General features: G+C 37.6%; 1 protein-coding gene and 1 long non-coding RNA gene across 3 annotated transcripts in view; both read right to left on the bottom strand.

Annotated features, from left to right (window-relative positions):
• Nucleotides 1-7,207: 7,207 nt before the first annotated feature.
• On the bottom strand, nucleotides 7,208-12,551 carry LOC121469689 (uncharacterized). Its single transcript, XR_005979816.2, has 3 exons — nucleotides 11,706-12,551; nucleotides 10,372-10,505; nucleotides 7,208-9,825 (listed from the first exon to the last, which is right to left on the bottom strand). It is a non-coding gene; the product is annotated as an uncharacterized lncRNA (long non-coding RNA).
• Nucleotides 12,552-14,971: 2,420 nt separating this feature from the next.
• The window catches only part of MANEA (mannosidase endo-alpha), a 55,780-nt gene continuing 51,914 nt past the window's right edge, over nucleotides 14,972-18,837 (bottom strand). The window contains exon 7 of one of the 2 annotated variants that reach the window (XM_072926668.1): nucleotides 14,972-16,368. Coding sequence is in view for 1 of the 2 variants with exons in the window: in XM_072926669.1 (XP_072782770.1) it covers nucleotides 16,343-16,368 (26 nt within the window). In the remaining variant the exon portion in view is untranslated. The remainder of the gene's footprint in view (nucleotides 16,369-18,837) is intronic. The other variant, XM_072926669.1, reaches the window with a different exon arrangement.

Here is an 18,837-nt window from a genome sequence, read left to right as displayed (position 1 = left end):
TAAATTTTCTAATTGCCAATTTCAGCTGGCCATGCAACTGCTTCTGTAATTTCAAGGTGACCTTTGTAGGGCCATAAGATACGTTCTACCTCAGTGAATAACAATATTGAATCATTTAAAGACCACTGTTTTGATTTTACAATAAATTGTCATCAGTGAATTGATCAAACATAGGGAATACTAACTGAATGACCTTGTCGAACATCTCTATTCACTGTTGTCATGGTTTGACACTGGCACAATGCCAGCGCCCCCATGAAAATGCAACCTATCAATTGAATGCTGTGAAATGCGATTGAGAACAGAGCAAGCAGGCCTAAGCTTAATAACAAAGGGAAAAAAACCCAAAACTTTATTAAGCTACCACTACTACTATAAAATGAAAAAAAAGGAAAAAAACACACAAAATTTGAAATGAAAACCTTTCAAAACATTCCTCCTCCCATCACCCAACTCCAACAAACCACAGCGAGACACATTTGGACCCTTAAGCAAGTCTCCACCCTTCCATATAATCAATACTGAGTCCATCAGGGGAGAGAGGAGTCTCCCTTGCACCATAGACCCCCAGGAAACACAGCTGCCACCTCTTGTGTTTCCATGTCACACGTGGCACTGCCCAGACACACCGGCCAGTGTGACACTCTCCTCTCCATGTCACAGTGCTCTCACCACCGTGCATGGACAGAGACTGCTTATAGGGCCCCTTTAAGGATGCTTTGCCAAGGACCAACAGGAACAACAGTCCAGTGTCTCATTTTGGGACTACAGTCCCTCCCATTTTGCCCTGGGGCCGAGGATCCAAGAACAGAGATCGTCTTCTCTTCTTCTCTGAAGACGGAGGGCATCCTCACACCCTCCTCAGCTTTTCTCTGTTCATTCCTGAACTGGTAGTTGCTGAAGGAGTCTCTTGGCTCACCAGTGCATCCCCCTAAAATGCAGTCCCTCTTGAAAGGAGTGGTTCAGTCTGTGGTTAACAAGAAGAGTCCAGCCAAAAGCCACTCCATCATCTCCCCCGAACCTTCTTTTCCTAACATCTGAGGTCCCAGGCTGTCTCTCTTTCCTTCAAATTGAGGAGGAGTAATATTTTAGAAAGCCTTCATTTCCCAGGAAAGGGTTAAAATTCCCAGACTCCCCGGACAGCTGAAATCTCAGCCCAGGACTCTGTCTCCCTTCTCCTTCTCCTCTGCTGGTAAACTTCCAGGTGTCTGCAGGCTCTCTATCTCTTTTCCCTCTAGATTGAGGAGGGAGAACAAAGACCTCTCAGACGTTCTCCACCCTTCCATCCGCAGGAGCTGGCCCAGCTTGGTTCCCGATCCTTCACCCCCTGGCCTACCTCCCCAGGCCACATGGCTTTTCCCCTTCTTCACCCATCTCACCGCTGGGCAGGGGAGATCTGCACCCTCTGCTGACTGGAACCAGAGAGCGAGTTCTCCTGGGAATTCTCCTTTTAACCCCTCTGTGTTCTCAGAGGCGTGTCCACCTTCAGTTGGTCACCCCAAGTGTCAGTATCCGAACCTGACCCCTGACTGGATTGACCTCTTTCTTCTGAAAAAATTCTTTTTCTGTGTCAAACCACGACAACTGTCAAAACATAAATGTTCAGATGCTAATGAGAGTTGTTGTTGTTGTTGCATTGAAATGATTGGTTCTCATATTAAAAAAAACCAAACAATACCTTTATTTGATATAGGGACCACAGACAGCAGAAGAAGATGGAATTGGAAAGTAGGAAGAGGGAAGGCAAAGGGCATTTTTGGTGTAAAGTGCTAGAAAGGAAGAAACCTAGAAGACTCAGGAAAGGAAGTTGCTGGTTGATCTTTACTATGATCACAGGTAGGTTTTCTAATACTCCTTTCTAATGATAGCAAGATGCAGGGCCTAATATTGGGTAATTCATTGAGCTGAAAATAATATGGTCTTGTCTGAGGGAGACATCTTTTAAGAATCACTACATAGCCTTTTTTTAAACTTGAAAACCAAAAGAGCAGCTACTCTGACTTATTCAAGCAAAGTCCAGAGTAAATTAACTGTCTGTTTGAAATCTGGAAAACTAGTGACAGTTTATTTTTTAGTCTTCCATGAGGACTCAGTGATACTTCTGCAGGTAAAGATCTGGCAGAGATCATATCAGGGCCAAACGGAGCAGAAACCCATGTTCTTGTGAAAGCATATTTGATTGCTATCCTGTGAGAAAGATGCCAGTTAAGGGTCAGAAAAAACCCACTATCTCTACCTCTCAATTCCAAGTGAATTGGCTCAGCAGTGAAATGAGAATATACTGCAGCAATCTAAAAGTGAGTATCAATTATTTTCCTATAGTGCAACCAGGCTGCTTTGAGAGAGAACCCAGTAATGAGGGAAGCATCTTTTCCAGCCCCATGAGGCAGTGCATCTTCACACAGCTTCTCACAACAGGCTGTGCCTGAAGGCACAGTTTTGTACCCTGCTGAAATGATCAAATGAACAGTGTAAAACTAAAAACTTTAGTAAAACTGAAAAGAATGTTTAAATAATTTGGTGGGATAGATTATAAAAGTCTTTATTAAATCAGAGAGACAAATCAATTAATACATTAACTGAGTCAAAGAAACAGGCCTGTGTGCTAAAGTAATACAGTTGCTTCTCTGCTTTAGGATCCTGTCCTGAAACCTCTTCTGATTATCTCAAAGAGAGCTTCTAAAAGCTCCAAACATCAGCACACATATCATCTGGCAGAACATCCAAATTGGAAAATAGAAAAACAGAAATCTGCATCAATTTTTGGCATCCCTGAGAAAGGGGGACTTTCCTCCAAACTAATTCAGACACAGTGAAGAGCAGTGCAGTTGTGTTACATACATAGTCAGCTTCCTAAAAAATAAACCAACCCTAGGGTTTCATATAAAAATAATCTGGATAATTTTTAAGGTACATAATATTAAAATTATACAGAAGATCTGCACATTTTAAGTGGTTAATAGGTATATTTCACCTAGAAACCTGCACTCCTGCCACTTGATGTGCTACCCTTTGCTCCAAAGGGGGAGTACCTTTAAATAATACCCCTTACAGTACTAATACATTTATATAATACTTATAGTACTAATCTTCACCTTGACTATCAGCCCTCTCAGGCAGAGAAAATGTAATAATAAACAGATTAGGCTGAATTCCTTCAGAGACAAGAAAACCATCCCAAACCTGTCTTCAATCAGGTGATAGAATTTATCACAAAATACTCCTGGCCCTCCTGTAAGTTTCTTCCAGTAGTTTATTTAGTCTGCCTGAGAGCATGGTGACTCTGCAACTGTAGCAGAGATTTACCTTTAAATGTCTCTAATGCCTTTCTTAACTTCCTCTCTTGTTTTTTTTTCTTTTTCTTTTTAATGAAGAAATGTTTTTTCAAGCTTCAAGGCTGATTTTTTTTTCAAAAATTGCTCTGCAGTCCTGAATGGGGAACTAGACTAAATCTACTGCTTCAATTTGTTTAATTGATGGAAGATGGTGTGTGTGTGTGTGTGTGTGTGTGTGTGTGTGTGTGTGTGTGTGTGTGTGCGTGTTTTCTCAGCTGGATGTAATGAAACAAGCATTCACTTTAAAGAGAATATCTTACACTGCAGAATGTAAGACTGCAAGAGAGGAGACCATAATTTTCTTCTTAGCTTCTGAAATGATCTGTAGTGGGCTGCCAGCCAAATAATCTCATTTCAGTGTTTCAGGACTCAGGCAAATGACTTCCACTGAATTTTGATGGGGTGATTAAAGAAGCCACCAGCTTCAGCTGGCTGTCTCCAGCCCTGCAACAATGCCTATCACAAAGTATGCCAATACTTCAGCCATGCCAGTGCCTGACTTAGCAGGACAGGCTGCAGGGAAGATTGATTAGTGCTGATGCTCAGCTGCAGCCAGGAGGGACAGAGGCGCAGAGTGTTCCTCTCTCCTTGCCAACAGAGCATGTGTCTGGCTGTGAGACCAGGCTCTGGATGGAGAACTGGGTTTGGTGCAGTCCTGAATCCTCCTGACAAGATTCAAGAGGAGAAATATGTCTGTAAAATCATGTTTTGTGTTAATTACTTTGCTTGTACAATGACAGTGGATCTATGAATAGGAAATTGTACATAAAGAATTAACTTCCTATTTTTGTTAAATCAATATTTAATTCCCATTGATTTTTTTCCTTCTCCTTCACTTAAGAATCAAAGATATTTTTAGCTCTAAAGAAAACTTTAGTTTTTACACATTAATATTTTAAACTAATCGTGTGTGATTGATTTTTTTTTTTAGGCTGCACTTCACAGTGACTTCAGTAGTGATTTCTCCTTCACATTGAAGATACAAGACATACAAGACAGCTATATGTAAAAATGAATGATTTGTACATGGGATACATTTGAACTAAACCCAAGAATTTAGAAAGCATTTATGTGGAAGGTCTTAAATTAACCAGAGCTAAGAGAAGGAGAAAGCCTCTATAGACTTTTCTTGTTAGTGAAACTATCAAAAGAACCCAAAGGTTTTCAATCCCCAATGCTACATTTTATTAGGGCACAAAATAATATATGCTGGTACATAATAACTCTTTCAAGCAGGGAAATGGTTTAAAACAAGTGTAGGAAATAATTTAAAGAACATCCTGGAGAAGAAAAGCAACAAACAGCTCCTCTACAACACATTTTTTCAAGCTGGGTCATTCCAGAACAAAAGGCTGCAAAAAGCTCTGTGGCTCAGAGGCCAGGACCTATGTATAAATACACAGTCTTCTTCTCAGCTTCCTGTCCTCACCAGATTTTAAACAAAATATGTAGTGTACAATACACGTGCTGATATGTGATGAAGAACACTCTGCATGGGTCCAGTGTCTGCCACACCCAATCACTGCTTGCAACAAGGCTGCACTTCCAGGATCCATCACTGAAGATATTCCAGAACTGTCTGGACACAATCCTGTGCTGTGTGCTGTAGGATGACCCTGCTGGAGTGGGGAATTGGGACCAGATGACCCACTGCAGTCCCTTTCACCATGACCTATTCTGTGATGCTGGGATCAATTACCCTTTCAGGTTATTGCTTGAGATGAACTGTGACTTCCTGGTATCTCCTGGGGCATGATTGCTATTCCTCTCTTAGGTTAAGAGTTGTACAACAATTTATCAACTTATATATATTTTCTGTTGGATAAGGTGAATAATTTTTCTATTTCTGATCTTGTAAGTCAATGCTCAAGAAGATATTATGTCATTTTCTCAAAGGCCTCGATGTCCCTGTTTGACTAGGCTGGGTCAGGACTAACTAGGTTTCCTTTCCACCTGAAGACAATGCTTCCAGTATATCGGTATTTCCCAAAATTAGTTTTATTTTACTCTCTACAACACCTCTCACACTGGAAAAGATGTCTAGTTCTGTAGATCCATTTGAGCATTTTATAACTCATGCAAGCAGCACTGTTAAAGTACTGGAAACTCTGTGGAGACTAGATATAAAAGTTTTCATTAGTCAGTGCTGTGCTAAGTAAAAGAAATGAGTTAAGCTTCTGCTGCAGAAGTTTCTACTCTCTGGCATTTGTTGTATGAATATGGACATAGAATTATCAAATGAATCAAGATGAGGCCGTAATTTTTCTTTTTTACTTGCATTTTCTTTGCTCTAATTGAGATATTAAGAAGCTGAGTCATCTGCCTTTTCCTTCAATAATAATCCTGATCAAAATTATTGGTTTTCTGTGGAATTTGAAAGCCCTGTCACCTTGCTTGTCTTTCCTAATAATTTTAAGTATTGATATTAATGTTAACATGGACTCATTAGATGTGTAATAGATGCATATAAACAGATACCTAGATAGGTATGAATAAGTGGATCTAGAGTTAGATTTTTATCTAGACTCTAGGAGAGCTTGCTAAGCCAGAAGTAGTCATAGATCATGACTTTAATTATGTCTTGATACTGTAGGAAAAAAAGGTACAGTCCCTACCTTCAACAGTTTTCTAAGTATGTGTAAGGTCAGGGCAACAGATGAACTAGGCACTAAAAAAGAGGAATTTAAAAAACAACAAATAACTCAGGATGCAAGCTTTGCTCTCAAAATCAAGGATAGCAATTTCAGTATTGTTAAACTTGCAGTCACTGTGACAAAAAAGGATAATAAACAGCTTTGCTGATGTTATGAGAAGTAATCTGAGGTATGAGTTTGGATAAAATGATCAAAGTTTGTAAGGGTTTTCTTGGTTTGGGTTTTTTTTTAAACCAAATGCTACTGAAGCTGACTTCTCAAACTGTTGGGAAGTGAGACCTAACATTTCAGCAATGCGTTAAGGCTTCATAGGTAAAGTGAAGATATCTGCAAAGGGTCTTGATGGTGAACACATTCAGCTTATGTTTGTTAGATTGCAAAAAAAGAATGATGTCTCAGGAGGGGTCACAGAGCTGCTGTGGTGGACTGAGAAAATATCCTGTCCATCAGAAATTCCTTCTAGGCATCTTCTGGGAGATAGACAATTTTATTGCTCTTTTTAACAGATTGTTCTTCACCAGTGCATCCAATCCCTGTGAAGAATTTTGACATATTTAGATTCACTTTTACTACCACTAGTTCCCAACAAACATCCAAGATAGCTGGAACAAATCCTAGCAAAAGGTTGAGAATAATCAGTTTGTTTCTACAGACCTTGTCAAGTACAGAAAATGCCTTTGTGAGCTTTTTTCAGCTCAAAATGTCTTCACTGAAATATCCTTTTTTTCTGTCATGGATGCTTGCAGCCTTACTCATTTTGACAGTTCAATGTTTGACAAAAGCATTTATCTGAGCTATTTGGATCTTTCTTAACAAGAGGGTAGTACAAGGACCAGGGGATTGCTTGAGGTCTCAGCAGATTCTGTGACTCAAATTTTCAAAGTTTCTCTGGAAAATATGTGTTGAGGGGCAGGGGCAGGGAATGTGGGAGGGTTGGAGTGTGAAAATACAAGAAAGGAATTTGTGAGGAGGCTACCAAGCCCTTTGTGAGATCTAAAAGTTAAACTTTGAGTGAGGGAGAAAGAAAAAGCATGAGTTAATAAATAATGCTAAGTGTTCTGCAGAGAATGGTTTTACAAGGCTAAACAGGATAAGGAAACCCAGAAGTGAAGCGGGGGGGGGAGGGGGGGGAGATGGGGTATAATTCATTAATTCATACAAATAAGCTGGATGGTAACTTCAAGAGAAAGGTAAAACCTTTATAAAATCTAATGATGTGTAAATACCACCTGCATTAATTATGCGGCACTATTAAATGTTAAAAATCTGAAGCCCGGAACTAGAATAATTAATCTGCCCTTGTGATTGCCTTGGAAGGGAGAGAAAGTTACTGTTCCAGCAGTGCAAGCTCAAGTTACAAATAAAGAGGGAAACCTTTTGTTTCCCAGCTCTGTTTTTGAACACATATAGTTTCCCAGGGTAATTTGCTGAAAGTCTAGGGAATAGAGAAATAGAGATACTGTCCTTTATTTATTTTTTTTTTTTCTGAAGACCCTGAGTAATTTCAGCCTGAAATCCCCAACTAAGAGCCAGCAATTGTATTGTTGTTATAGATCTGATAAGCTGGGCGCCACACTCTCCAAAAAACTACCCCAGAAACAAAACCCAATCCCTGCAGTTACTGTAATCTGTCACATCATGAAGGATGTGCTACATTAAGTATATGTGGAAACAACAGTTTTCTGGATTTGCTGCTGGCCTAAAGAGCTTGCTTTTCCATAATGTAATTTCTTCAAACAGGGTCTTTTAAGCTGTGTATGCCAAAATGACATTTCAACTCAGAGTCAGCTGTTTACAGTCTGTCTTCCTGTCCTAAATTTTCAGAAAATCACAACAAGTGGCTTTGAACATGGAGGCACTATTTGATGGAATTAATACAGTGTCACCAAGATTCAAAGAAAGAATCACTTCATTATTAGATGCATGTATGAATGAATGTACCACAATGAGAGATGTTCTGGTTACCCTACTTTTAATGTGTGTGTGTGAGAGAGAGAAAGAGAGAGAGAGAGAGAGAGACAAGCCCTGACTGATACAGCTGTCATTTCCTAAAACTGACATTATTTTATGAGATATAATCACACTGTAAATAAAATGTGGCTTGGTTTTAAGTCAAAAAATTGTGGTCTAGACTGTTCGGTCTTTAACTGAATCTAATATTTTTGTTTTCAGGTATAGGTGCTCAGGAAGCACAAAACTTAAAATATGGAAATGTGTTAATATAGATATGGAAATGTACTTTGTCCAGATTATTTCAAATAAATAATAAAAGGTTGCCTGCCACAGAGAAAATCTATCTTCCATCTGCACCATGGTGGTACTTCTGTCTATGGACAGATTTATAAAATCTGTCTTCTTTGTATGTTTTAAATAACAAGAAAGTTGTAAACCCTTTGGGAAAAAAAAAAATCAAATCAAGAATCCAGTGGTAAGTTATCTTGCAACTAAAGTCTACCTTTGACAACCCTCCAACAGGAGAGACTGAGGGAATCTCTACTCCTTTGCACATCTCCTAAACCAGTGATAGAAGGTTCTCATAAAAACTGACCACCCTTGAGCCAAAGTCCTTCTATGTTTACAGCTGAGACGCATTTGAACTAAATTATCACATATTAGTGACCGAGCCATGGCAAGTTCATTTCTTATTCTTGTACTGTTCTACCTTGCATGGAATAATTGAAGATTAATTCAGTTAGAGAGAAAAAGAATCAGAAGAGCTGTCTGGGATGCTACTCAAGGGATTTAAGTAAAGAGATAGCAAGTGAGAACACTTAGTTTCCAGTCACTGATCAAAATAAATTGTAAATACTTTAGAATAAATTGACCAGCCTGAGAGTAAAAGATGGAGAGTAGTCTACTGAGCTCAGTGCCTTAGCAGCTGAGGCACCCTGCATGGAAAGTTATATTCCCTGAGGCAGAGGAGAGAAATAAATTTGAGCTATATCTGCTTTAGGTGAGTACTCTTGAGTAAAAAATGAGGGATTGTCTCTTATCATGTCTGTTTTTGGGAGAGTTTGCCAAATGTATCTCTTCATTTCCATTTCTTTCCTTTGCTAAACTTACCTGAAACTAAATTGAAATATTTGGTCTTAGAATCACTTGAAGAAACATTCCAGTTTTAATTTTTTACAGTCATTTTTTCTTTAGTTTTTATTTTAAGGGATAAAAATGCTTATGTGATCAGATCTTTTCTTTCAGTCAACTCCCTAGAAAAAATAATTTTCACACAGACCACATTCCTTACTGTTTTTCTCCTTCTACTGTAAAATTTATTTCTTGGCATTCTTATGTAGTCACGCTTTAAGAAAAGTTCCCTAACTCAACCCATGCTACTAAAAAAAAAAAATATGCATTAAAATTAACAATGCTCTTGTTAATTTTTCAACAAATTAGTAAACGGATCAAGTGATTTAAATAATGTTTGTCTTGGATCTCTTCCAAATGAATCATTACTCTGTCTAAGCATTAGAAAAAAAATGAATAATTGTGGGAATGAAAAAACTTTTACATGGTTCTGGGGTAGATAAATATTTCAGGCAATTAGGATATCAGTTGATAACCTACATCATTAATGCAATAAATCTTTGTACTGATTAAACTTTCTCAGTTAAACTCTTCAATATTCAAGGGATTATTGAAAGATTCAGCCAGAATTAAAAGGCATTACACCACTAGAGATTGTTGAGCAAATGCTGATTCAGATGAGGATGGTCAAAAATCATCAAGGTCAAAGTTGGACTCTGTGCTAGATATTTTTTTTTTAGGCCTTCCAGCATGTGTCACTTTTCTTATACATCAGTCACTCCATTCTTCAGCACTTCTGTTGCAGTCCATCCCTGAGCAGAAACATCAAAATAGTAGGAGATATAATATTAAATTTCCATTAAAATACATAATATGAACGCTTTAATATATATATGAGAATTTAGTGCTGAGTTGCCACTGAAATTCAGTTCAAAGTAGCTTTTTGGGTTTTGGGTTTTTTTTTTAATTAAAACACAGTAATGTATTTTTATTTGTACAGAGTTAGTACTACAGATCACAGTTTTAGGTGAGATCCAGAGCCATAACATGTACTGGTAGTTGATGTTTCTATAGCATGAGGAAAGACATTTAGAAATATAAAATAAACCTGTCGCCAGTGAAGATTGGATACTTAGTAAACACTAAACTGATTCCTTTGACACAATGCATCTATTTTACCAAGTAAACAGAGCCTCCCTATGAGAAGAATTTTACAGATGCATAAACAAGTGCCCAGTCTGATGCTCAGTGATTAATATTATCTTCAATAAGTCTGTTTTCCACCTGGCATGGAATGTCAATGCTGTCTTCAACTGATAAATGCCTGTCTTCAGTACAGGTAACAGGGCTTGACTTACTGCGATTCTTCTTTCCTGGTAAAGCTGGGAGAGGGCTTCAACTTGTTTTTCTCACATGCTGCTTCCATCATGTGCAAGAGATTACGTGCAGATTTTGGCCTTACAGGGATAGAGCTGATACTCCCTTTTTGCCTCTGTGGATGAAAGTAAAACCTTCAGGGCAAATTCATCCCTTGACTTTCAACACTAAGGTATGCTGATCTTGGAATGAAATACACACTCTGAAAAACTATAGAAAGGGAATTTACCCCAATGGTTTGAAAAGAAATCCCAAAAATTTTTATCACTGTTGAGTGATGATTGCACTCATAAATAAAAGTAGAGTTGAAGCATCTCCTTACCAAATTCTATGCACCACAAGACAGTTGCTCTACAGTTATCTGAAAATGAGGCCAAAGTCATTGCTCTAAGTTTTACCTTTTTCTTTCTTATTGCAACAATTTTCAAACAAGTAATTGTACATTGTACTGCAGACTAAATAAGATAATAATAACTCCAGTATTTAGTTCAAATCCTTAAGGCATATACTGCAGTGTGGCTAAACATACTGATAAATAAAACTTTCAGTTTAGTTAGCAAAAAAATTTGTGCAATCATATCTTTCAAAAATTATAGGTGCCTATTTTAAATTTAACATGACCAAAAAGATATTTTCAGATTCTAATCTTCAGGGAATTTCCTGGAATAAACTTACTGGCTAAACTTTGCACACTTGCATAAATTAACCTCCCTGCTTTCAACACAAAATGCACAAAATTGTTTTGCTATTCCTCTCTGGGTCTGCATGCAGCTTACATGACTTTAAATATGTTTCTTTCAATGCAAATATATCTAAATATCAAATTTCTTATTTCAGGCCTTGCACAAGCAGTCACAATGTGCATGTGTTTATTGGACAACTAAATTCATAGATGGAAAGGAGTCAAAAAAAATGCGTAGAAGGATTCATTTGACCTCACAATGTGAATGTAATTAACGTTACATACATCCCTTAATAGCATCCCCCTATTTTCTGTTTGTTGAACCTTGGATAAAATTTTAACTTTGTTCCTACGGTTGCTCATTTAGATTACTTTCAGCATGCAAGTGGCCTCAATAATTTGTTGGAATGCTGAAAGGCATATCAGGTGGCATCTTGATCCAGGATCTTGCCTTACATCATGGAAATCTGATTTAATGGAAAGCGACAATGATTTAAAGACTGTCAGCACAAGCTGGTAAAAGTAACATTGCAAAGTTAAACAGGCAGTAAGAATAAACAAAATAAGGTCTACTATGTTGGTGTTAAAATAAAAATGCCTGAAAAAGCACTGATAAGATTGAAAATTCCCTACCTCTGCAGGGGATGTATCCCATAGAGGACAGATTTATGCACATAAGGTGTAGATGGAACATTTGTGCCTAAATTCCAGGCTGCAGAAGACAGTAATTTTTTTTGGCTCACCGATGAGTCATCAAGATATTATATAAAATGTGAGCAGCAGCATCAGAGGATAACATTGCTCATGAGTGAAGTCATGAGTAGTCTGGCTTGTCCCTAGGTGCCTAAAATGTCATGTCTGTCGAAGAAGAGAGTCAGGACTCTATTAAGCAATTTATTATTTGTCTATCTTTAAATAACCTGCCAATTTTTTTCCCTTTATCTGCAACTCACTATGTTCAGATTTTTTTGTAGTAGCTTAGAGAATTTAAACATTAGGAGTTAGAATTTGGAAATAGAAGATCCAGGTTGCTAGTGATTACAGTGCAGTGATTAGGCTAACTAGATGAACAAAAGTTTTCTTGTATCACAGCAGTTTTCTTCCATAGCCTGTGTTTCACTTTCACCTGACTAGTTTCCTCCTCCTCTCTCAGCAATGTGTCTCCATTTTCCCTATGTAACCATATGTACCATGCACAGGGACACTTCTCTCTGATATGCTATTGGGCAAAAATTGTACCCATACTGTCATGCTATCACCGAACTTCTTAAATTTGCAAATCTGGGTTGTCTCTTTAATCAGCATGTTAATTTTTGTCCTTGTAATACAGGAACTGGAATAGCATGAGTTTTGGCACACGAAATTTACATGTAGAAACATATTGAATCTGCGGCTTAGGGCATTAGGTCAATTAAATGCCATTATGTATTTTAGCACTAAGAAGTAGATCCTAGGAAGAATATTTTCTCAACCCTATAACTACTAATTGTGCCAGTGAGAAATTAATCACATTTTATTTGTGTATCAGAATTTCAGAATTTAAAAAAAAAAAAAAAAAAAAAAGGTTTAGGGATAGATGACCACCTCCAACCTACCAATATGCTGAATGCATCTCTGCCTGGAACTAACTAGTTAAAAACAGCCTCATGAGGTCTGTTGTTTCTCATTACCCTACTCTGATTTGTTTGATAATAAGTTAAATTATTTTTTTCCCAAGTGAGCTGTTGTTTGCCCAGGATGGAAATTGCTCACTGATCACTCCCTGTCTTTATCTTGCCCCATGAGCCTTTTGTTATGTTTTTTCTTCCCTGTCCAGCTTAGGAGAGGAGTGATAGAGTAGCTTTGATGGGCACTTTTCATCCAGCCAGGGTCAAACCATCACAATGAGTTATCCAAAAGAGGTAAATATATGTCAAAACAGAATAGAAAATGCTACATACATTATACATACATATATTCAAATATCATAAAATAGAGTATGTTCTGCTCTCATTGATTTCAATGTGTTAATGTGAGTGTTTATATGCATATATATAGCTGGCAGGAAAAAGTGAGCTTGAATGCTCAACCACCTGGGTATTTGGGGCAATTACATATAAGCCATCTCTTTGAGAAGTCAAAAGTAACAGGAACAGACATATATCATTGTCCTTGTAACAGTTCAAACTCAAGGATATTCAATTACTTAGTGACAGCTGATGATTAGATTAGATATGTCCAGTGGAAAACTAAGGGTGAGGGAGGTTTTCATTGAAAGAGAAATGCTCAGAAGCAATTTAATTTCTAATTATTTTTCCTGAATTATTATTTTTTTTTCTTGTTTGAAAAGAGGCTGCTATGCATTATGGGAGGAATCTGATGATTACCATCATTTATTATCCACTGAGTAATGGGCTTCACTTTTCCTTGAAAAAACAATTATAGGAAAGGTTACTTTCATTCTCTGATGGAAAGAGGTGATCTGAAAAGATCATCTAGGTGAATGCACTACAACCAGAGAAGTTAAATAACATCAGGAAGAAGCTTTAGTGCTTTTTAAATGAAAAACTAGCAGCACAATGTTGAAGCTCTCTATACTGTTTCTCAAAGAGAGCAGTAAATATGAGCCATCTAAACCTCGACTGAAACAGCAGAAAAAGAGAATTTAAAAAAGGCCTGATTTTAATAAAGATACACGTTTTCAAAGCCTTTTCCAAGTTGCCAACTAAATAACTGTTTCTAAAGATGCACTGTATTGTAAGTAATTTCAAAGTAAACACAAACAATACTTCAACAGTTTTCATGCCCTCTCAGAGTTTGAGTAGCTTGAGTGAGTGTCTGCCAATGCAGTCAGAGTGTTGCGTGCTGTTTATATTTCTTCTTGGAGAGGCAGTGACCAGACAGTATAGAAATACCACAGCAGTCTTATTTTCATGTTAATTCACTGTCATTCTGATATCATAGGTAAATCTTGCATCTAATGCCTGAGAAAATAAGACAAAAATATTTCTAAAAGGAGACTTTTATTCATGGATTATAAAACAAATAATTTCTCCTGGGTTGGCTGAGTATGTGTTGCCAGCTACAGCTGGCAAAATTATTAACAAGTTCTCTTGCGATCTCATTTTCATATTTGAACCCCAATGAATATGACAGGAATCAAAAAGAATGCTGAAAGGAAGCCAGAATAGAAGTGTCGCTGACACTTTCATGTTTAAATATCCTGACTGAGTAAACAAGTTAGTTAAAGAAGCCTTTGAAGTCCCGGGCCCATGACTGACTACAGACTACCTTGAAAGAAAAGGTTAATCAGAGGGGTGATCTAGTGATACACAGGAGGAAGAAGGATACTCTTCCAGGATGATCTTTCATCCCTTCCAACCCAGGCTGTTCTATGATTCTGTGAAACTCAAGCACAGTGGGACACACAAGATTCAGGCAGGCTCACTCCCACCTTATGTGCTTGAACATCTGTGAGTCTCTGAGCCTCAGCTGCAGATTAGATGAACTGTGTAATGTAAGGCGATGCTTGTGTTTCTGTGCAGCTATGTTACCATACCTTACTGATCAAAGGAAAGACTATACATTTATATAGTCTGCAATGCAAGTATTATATTACCAGCAAAACTGGTATGTTGGTTCTGCAAAATATTGCAATCATATTTCAACAAACCCATCCAGATGATGATGAATACATGTTTTTTTTAATCATGTTCAGGTAAACACAGGTGCATCATAACACATAACGTCTTTATCCTAAATTTGGTTTTTGCTTGAAGTGAGGAGTAATCCCTGCCATTGGCATTTATCCACCAACAGGACTTTCTAGGAAATATTGTAGGACTTTTTTTTGCTAATGAAGCTGATTTTCTGTATGTTCTTTTCATTCTTTGATCTTTAGAAGGTGTTCTGTCTCTGGAAAATATATATCTACTGGGAACAAAAATTAAATTCTGTAAAATTTATACTTTCTCTCTATTAAAATGTCTTGGGACACCTTAATAGCCACTCAGTGTTCTGCTCCAACCTCCCACACAAAATTTGTCATTTGAAAATTTCTGTCTCAAAAATTCTAATCTCATGTGGAGCCATTAGGGTCTGAGGGTACATCCTGAATGCTTTGAAAATGAAAATTATTCTCTTTATTTGCTCTGATAAAACAAGATACTTTATTTTTATTTGAAATTCATAGTTCACAAAGTATTTGCAGTAGTACATGCCTGTAGTTGTGACTTCCAGAAGCATTCATTACCTTATGCACTTGTTCATCAGCCAGTGAGAGTTTTACTGAGGCAATAATGACAGCAGAATGAGAGCATCAACAAATGTTTCCTCCAGCTTGTATTCCTTTTGAAAATCCCCAATACACACATAATGCCAGCCTTCTAAAGAATTCTCAGATAACTAATTCTGCAATATTTATATCATTGTGTGACACCATTCCCCTGCATTTCTATCTCTAGCCAAATAAAAGAGCACACATTGTGCTTTAATCATGATGCCAGTTTTCTGTTTGAAATGAACACCTGTGAACTTTGCACATCAAGGAAAACAACAACACAAAATTTTATTTATTTATCAAGCTATGTACTTTCCCCAGATGCACGAAAAATTTCAAAAATCTCTCCTGCTACTCGGATGGCATTATTAAAACCATGGAACCCAAAGTCTGGGAAACCTGTTCATCTTTTTGTATTGTAGTCCAAACCTAACAAAGGAAATGCTTTGAAGGAATGCCCTATCTGGAGAATCCTGCTACTAATTTTATCAAGTATACTGAGCTCAAAAGTTTGCATTTTATATGAAATATACACTTCAGCATCCAGTCCTGGCTCCCCAGTACAAAAGACATACAGTCTTACTGGACTTAGTCCAGTGAAAGGCCAGTTAGACCATGATGGCACTGGAGCATCTCACCTGTGAGTAAAGGCTGAGAGCTGGAACTGCTCAGTATGGAGAAGAGAAAAACCAGGGGGATCCCATCCATACACACAACCATCTGATGGGAAGGAGCATGAAGGACAGGCCCTTTCCAGTGGTACCCAGTGACAGGGCCAAAGGCAGCAGGCACAAATGGAAACTCAAGAGGTTCCCTCTGAACATTCGGAAACACTCTTGCCACTATTAGGATGACTGAGAACTGGTGGTACAGGTTGGCTGGAGAAGTTGTGGAGTCTCCATTCTTGGAGATACTGAAAAACTCTCTGGGTGTGGTCATGAGCAACTGATTCAATGTGTCCCTGCCTGCACAGAGGAGCTGGACATGGGTGTCTCCAGAGCATCCCTCCAGCTTAAACCAGTCTGTGATTCTGTGATTCTGTAAAGAAATCCAGGGAAAATATGTAAGTGCATTTGTTCTTTTTACCCCATATACTTTTTGTCTGGCTCTGTACATTAGCAGTTTGCTCAGGTTACAGTATTCTCTTAGTTCAAGTTCTCTGGAACCTCTGCTCAGATCACCTGTAGCTCTGGCAATAATGTCGGTTTGATAGTCCCTCAGACATAACCACTTATTGGCTATATCTGAACCTTTAGAAACTACAGACGTGTTTCTCTGCTGGCTCCCTTTGTGTCACTAAATCAATGTCTAATACTAGAATGAAAATACTGGTATTTCCATTTTACATAATATTAAAGAAGAAAAAAAAACATATTTTGTGTATCGATTACTTCCATCTTTTTTCCTGAAGATTTCAAACAACTCTTCTAAAACTGATATTCCACAGAATTACAGGGGAAAAGGATCGATTCTCTTAGTAATTAAGACAGAGTGATTCTCAGTAGCATTTCCTTGTTCAGATTTTCTTTTACTATTTCTGCTGCAGCTGCTCCCTGTGTCAGTCTTCTTCCCTGACTGAATCTGTCCACAGCCTGAATACTTTTTATTTAATACAGTAATTTAATCTCTAATGTCTATCCCCCCAAAAAAAATCTACAGTAATGCATTGGTTTTTTGTCTTGCTTTAGGCTTCATGGTAGTACCAAAATTTATAAGGCATGATTTATCACTGATTTTTTTCCCATTTTATAACTACATTAGAATCTAAAAACTCTGTTGTAAGCAAAAAATCCAAATGTATATTTTATTTTCTCAGTCTTACTGTTGTGGTATCACATAGCAAAAGGCTTGGGAAAATTTGCTTGACTGGAGATGTTATTGAAGGCCGAAAGTCAATGGACAGATAATTAGGAATGTGTACTGGTCATAAATATTAGAAACAAACCAGAGTCCAAAAGGTTTAGAAAACTTTGAGGCTACCCTTTAAAGTTTCGACCTCGCTACATAGAAGATACAAGTAGTTGGCTTTCCTTTGTGTTCTAACTTTAATACTCGGCTGTCATTTATGAATCAGGAATCACTGGAGAAGTCTACAGCAGGGAACATTTCCACATTTTCGTCAATAGTCCGCAGAAACACATAGAGAAATATGCAGTCCTGAGAGCTCTGTTCAGATACACACTTCTTAACATCAACAAGTTAACCTAAAACATCTCAAGCGAGGCTTCAATATCTGTCTTGTTTTTTAAACACTAAGCATCTGAAGATCTGAATTAAAATAAAAATATTTTATCATCTTTCTCTCTTGATTTATATGGAGAATCACATATCAGGTGGCATGTTGATATTGTGTAGCCATCAATAGCTGTGAAATGAATATTCTCATGTCTCCCAGAATCTGAGCATCAGTATTAAGTGTTTCATGGAAACACTGAGATTCACACAAAAAGCTTGAATATCTCAGTTAAATTGAGACACACCTATATTTAGGAAATGGAACAGCAGGTATAAGGAACTATTACATTATCACTGGATATGTATTATGGTTAGTTTAACTTACATGCAAAATCCAATGCAGCTGAGAGATGCAATAGGATAATCAGCCTTGCTCTCTCAAGGCTACTCTAACCCCAGCCTGAAACAAATGTAAGAAGACTGGAATGTTTTGTCTTGTTGGTAGTTCATACAATCACAGAAATTCGTATGAATCATGAAAATAAACAATTTTAAATTACAACACTGACATTTGTTTTTCATATATCATCACTGCTGATGAATTGAAATGCCGTTTCCAAGTGAAATCCATCAGCAAGGTAATCATCTTGTAACCAAGGAAAAAATTATTTCCATACATCTAGAGATGTTCCCCATGTATGAATTTATGAAGCCTAACTTCAGCATTGATACATCTACCCACTGTCCTTGAGTAGATAATTCAACTAGATTCTTAGCACAGGTTTCAAAAAGTAACATCTCAGATATGAAACTACAGATATTGTAAAAGCTATTAATTCTGAGTATGAAGCGTGGAGAATGAAGATGTATTCTAGAGGTCTCATGCTATTTCTTCATTGTTGTCTATGTCAAACATACAGTTGCATTGTGTAGCTTTGGCTCATAGTGGAGAAGGATAAAAGACATCTTTGGTGCTGGGATACTGAAAGCAGGCAGGTAGTCTGTTCTATCTTGTCTAACTGAGACAACACCATAGATCAAAATGTAAAATATAATCCAGCCTGGATTATTTTCGATAGAAGCAAGGAAATATCTGAACAGATACTTCTTCTGTGATCCATGAACTATAGTTGGGGTATTGTCTCCCTCCACTCTCTCCACACTCTACACTCCTCTGGTGCAGCCCTGCCTCAGATACTGTCTGTAATTTTGGGTTCTTCAATATAAGGAAAACACCAAATTATTTGAGTGTTTCCAAAGGAGGGCAACATAGATAGTGAAAGGTCTTGAGGACAAGATTTAAGAGGAGTGACAGAAGTAATTTGGTTTATT

The sequence above is a fragment of the Taeniopygia guttata genome, chromosome 3, assembly GCF_048771995.1.
Source record: "Taeniopygia guttata chromosome 3, bTaeGut7.mat, whole genome shotgun sequence".
Lineage (NCBI taxonomy): Eukaryota > Metazoa > Chordata > Aves > Passeriformes > Estrildidae > Taeniopygia > Taeniopygia guttata.
The sequence above is the reverse complement of the archived record's forward strand: the minus strand, read 5'-3'. Positions and strand labels throughout refer to the sequence as shown.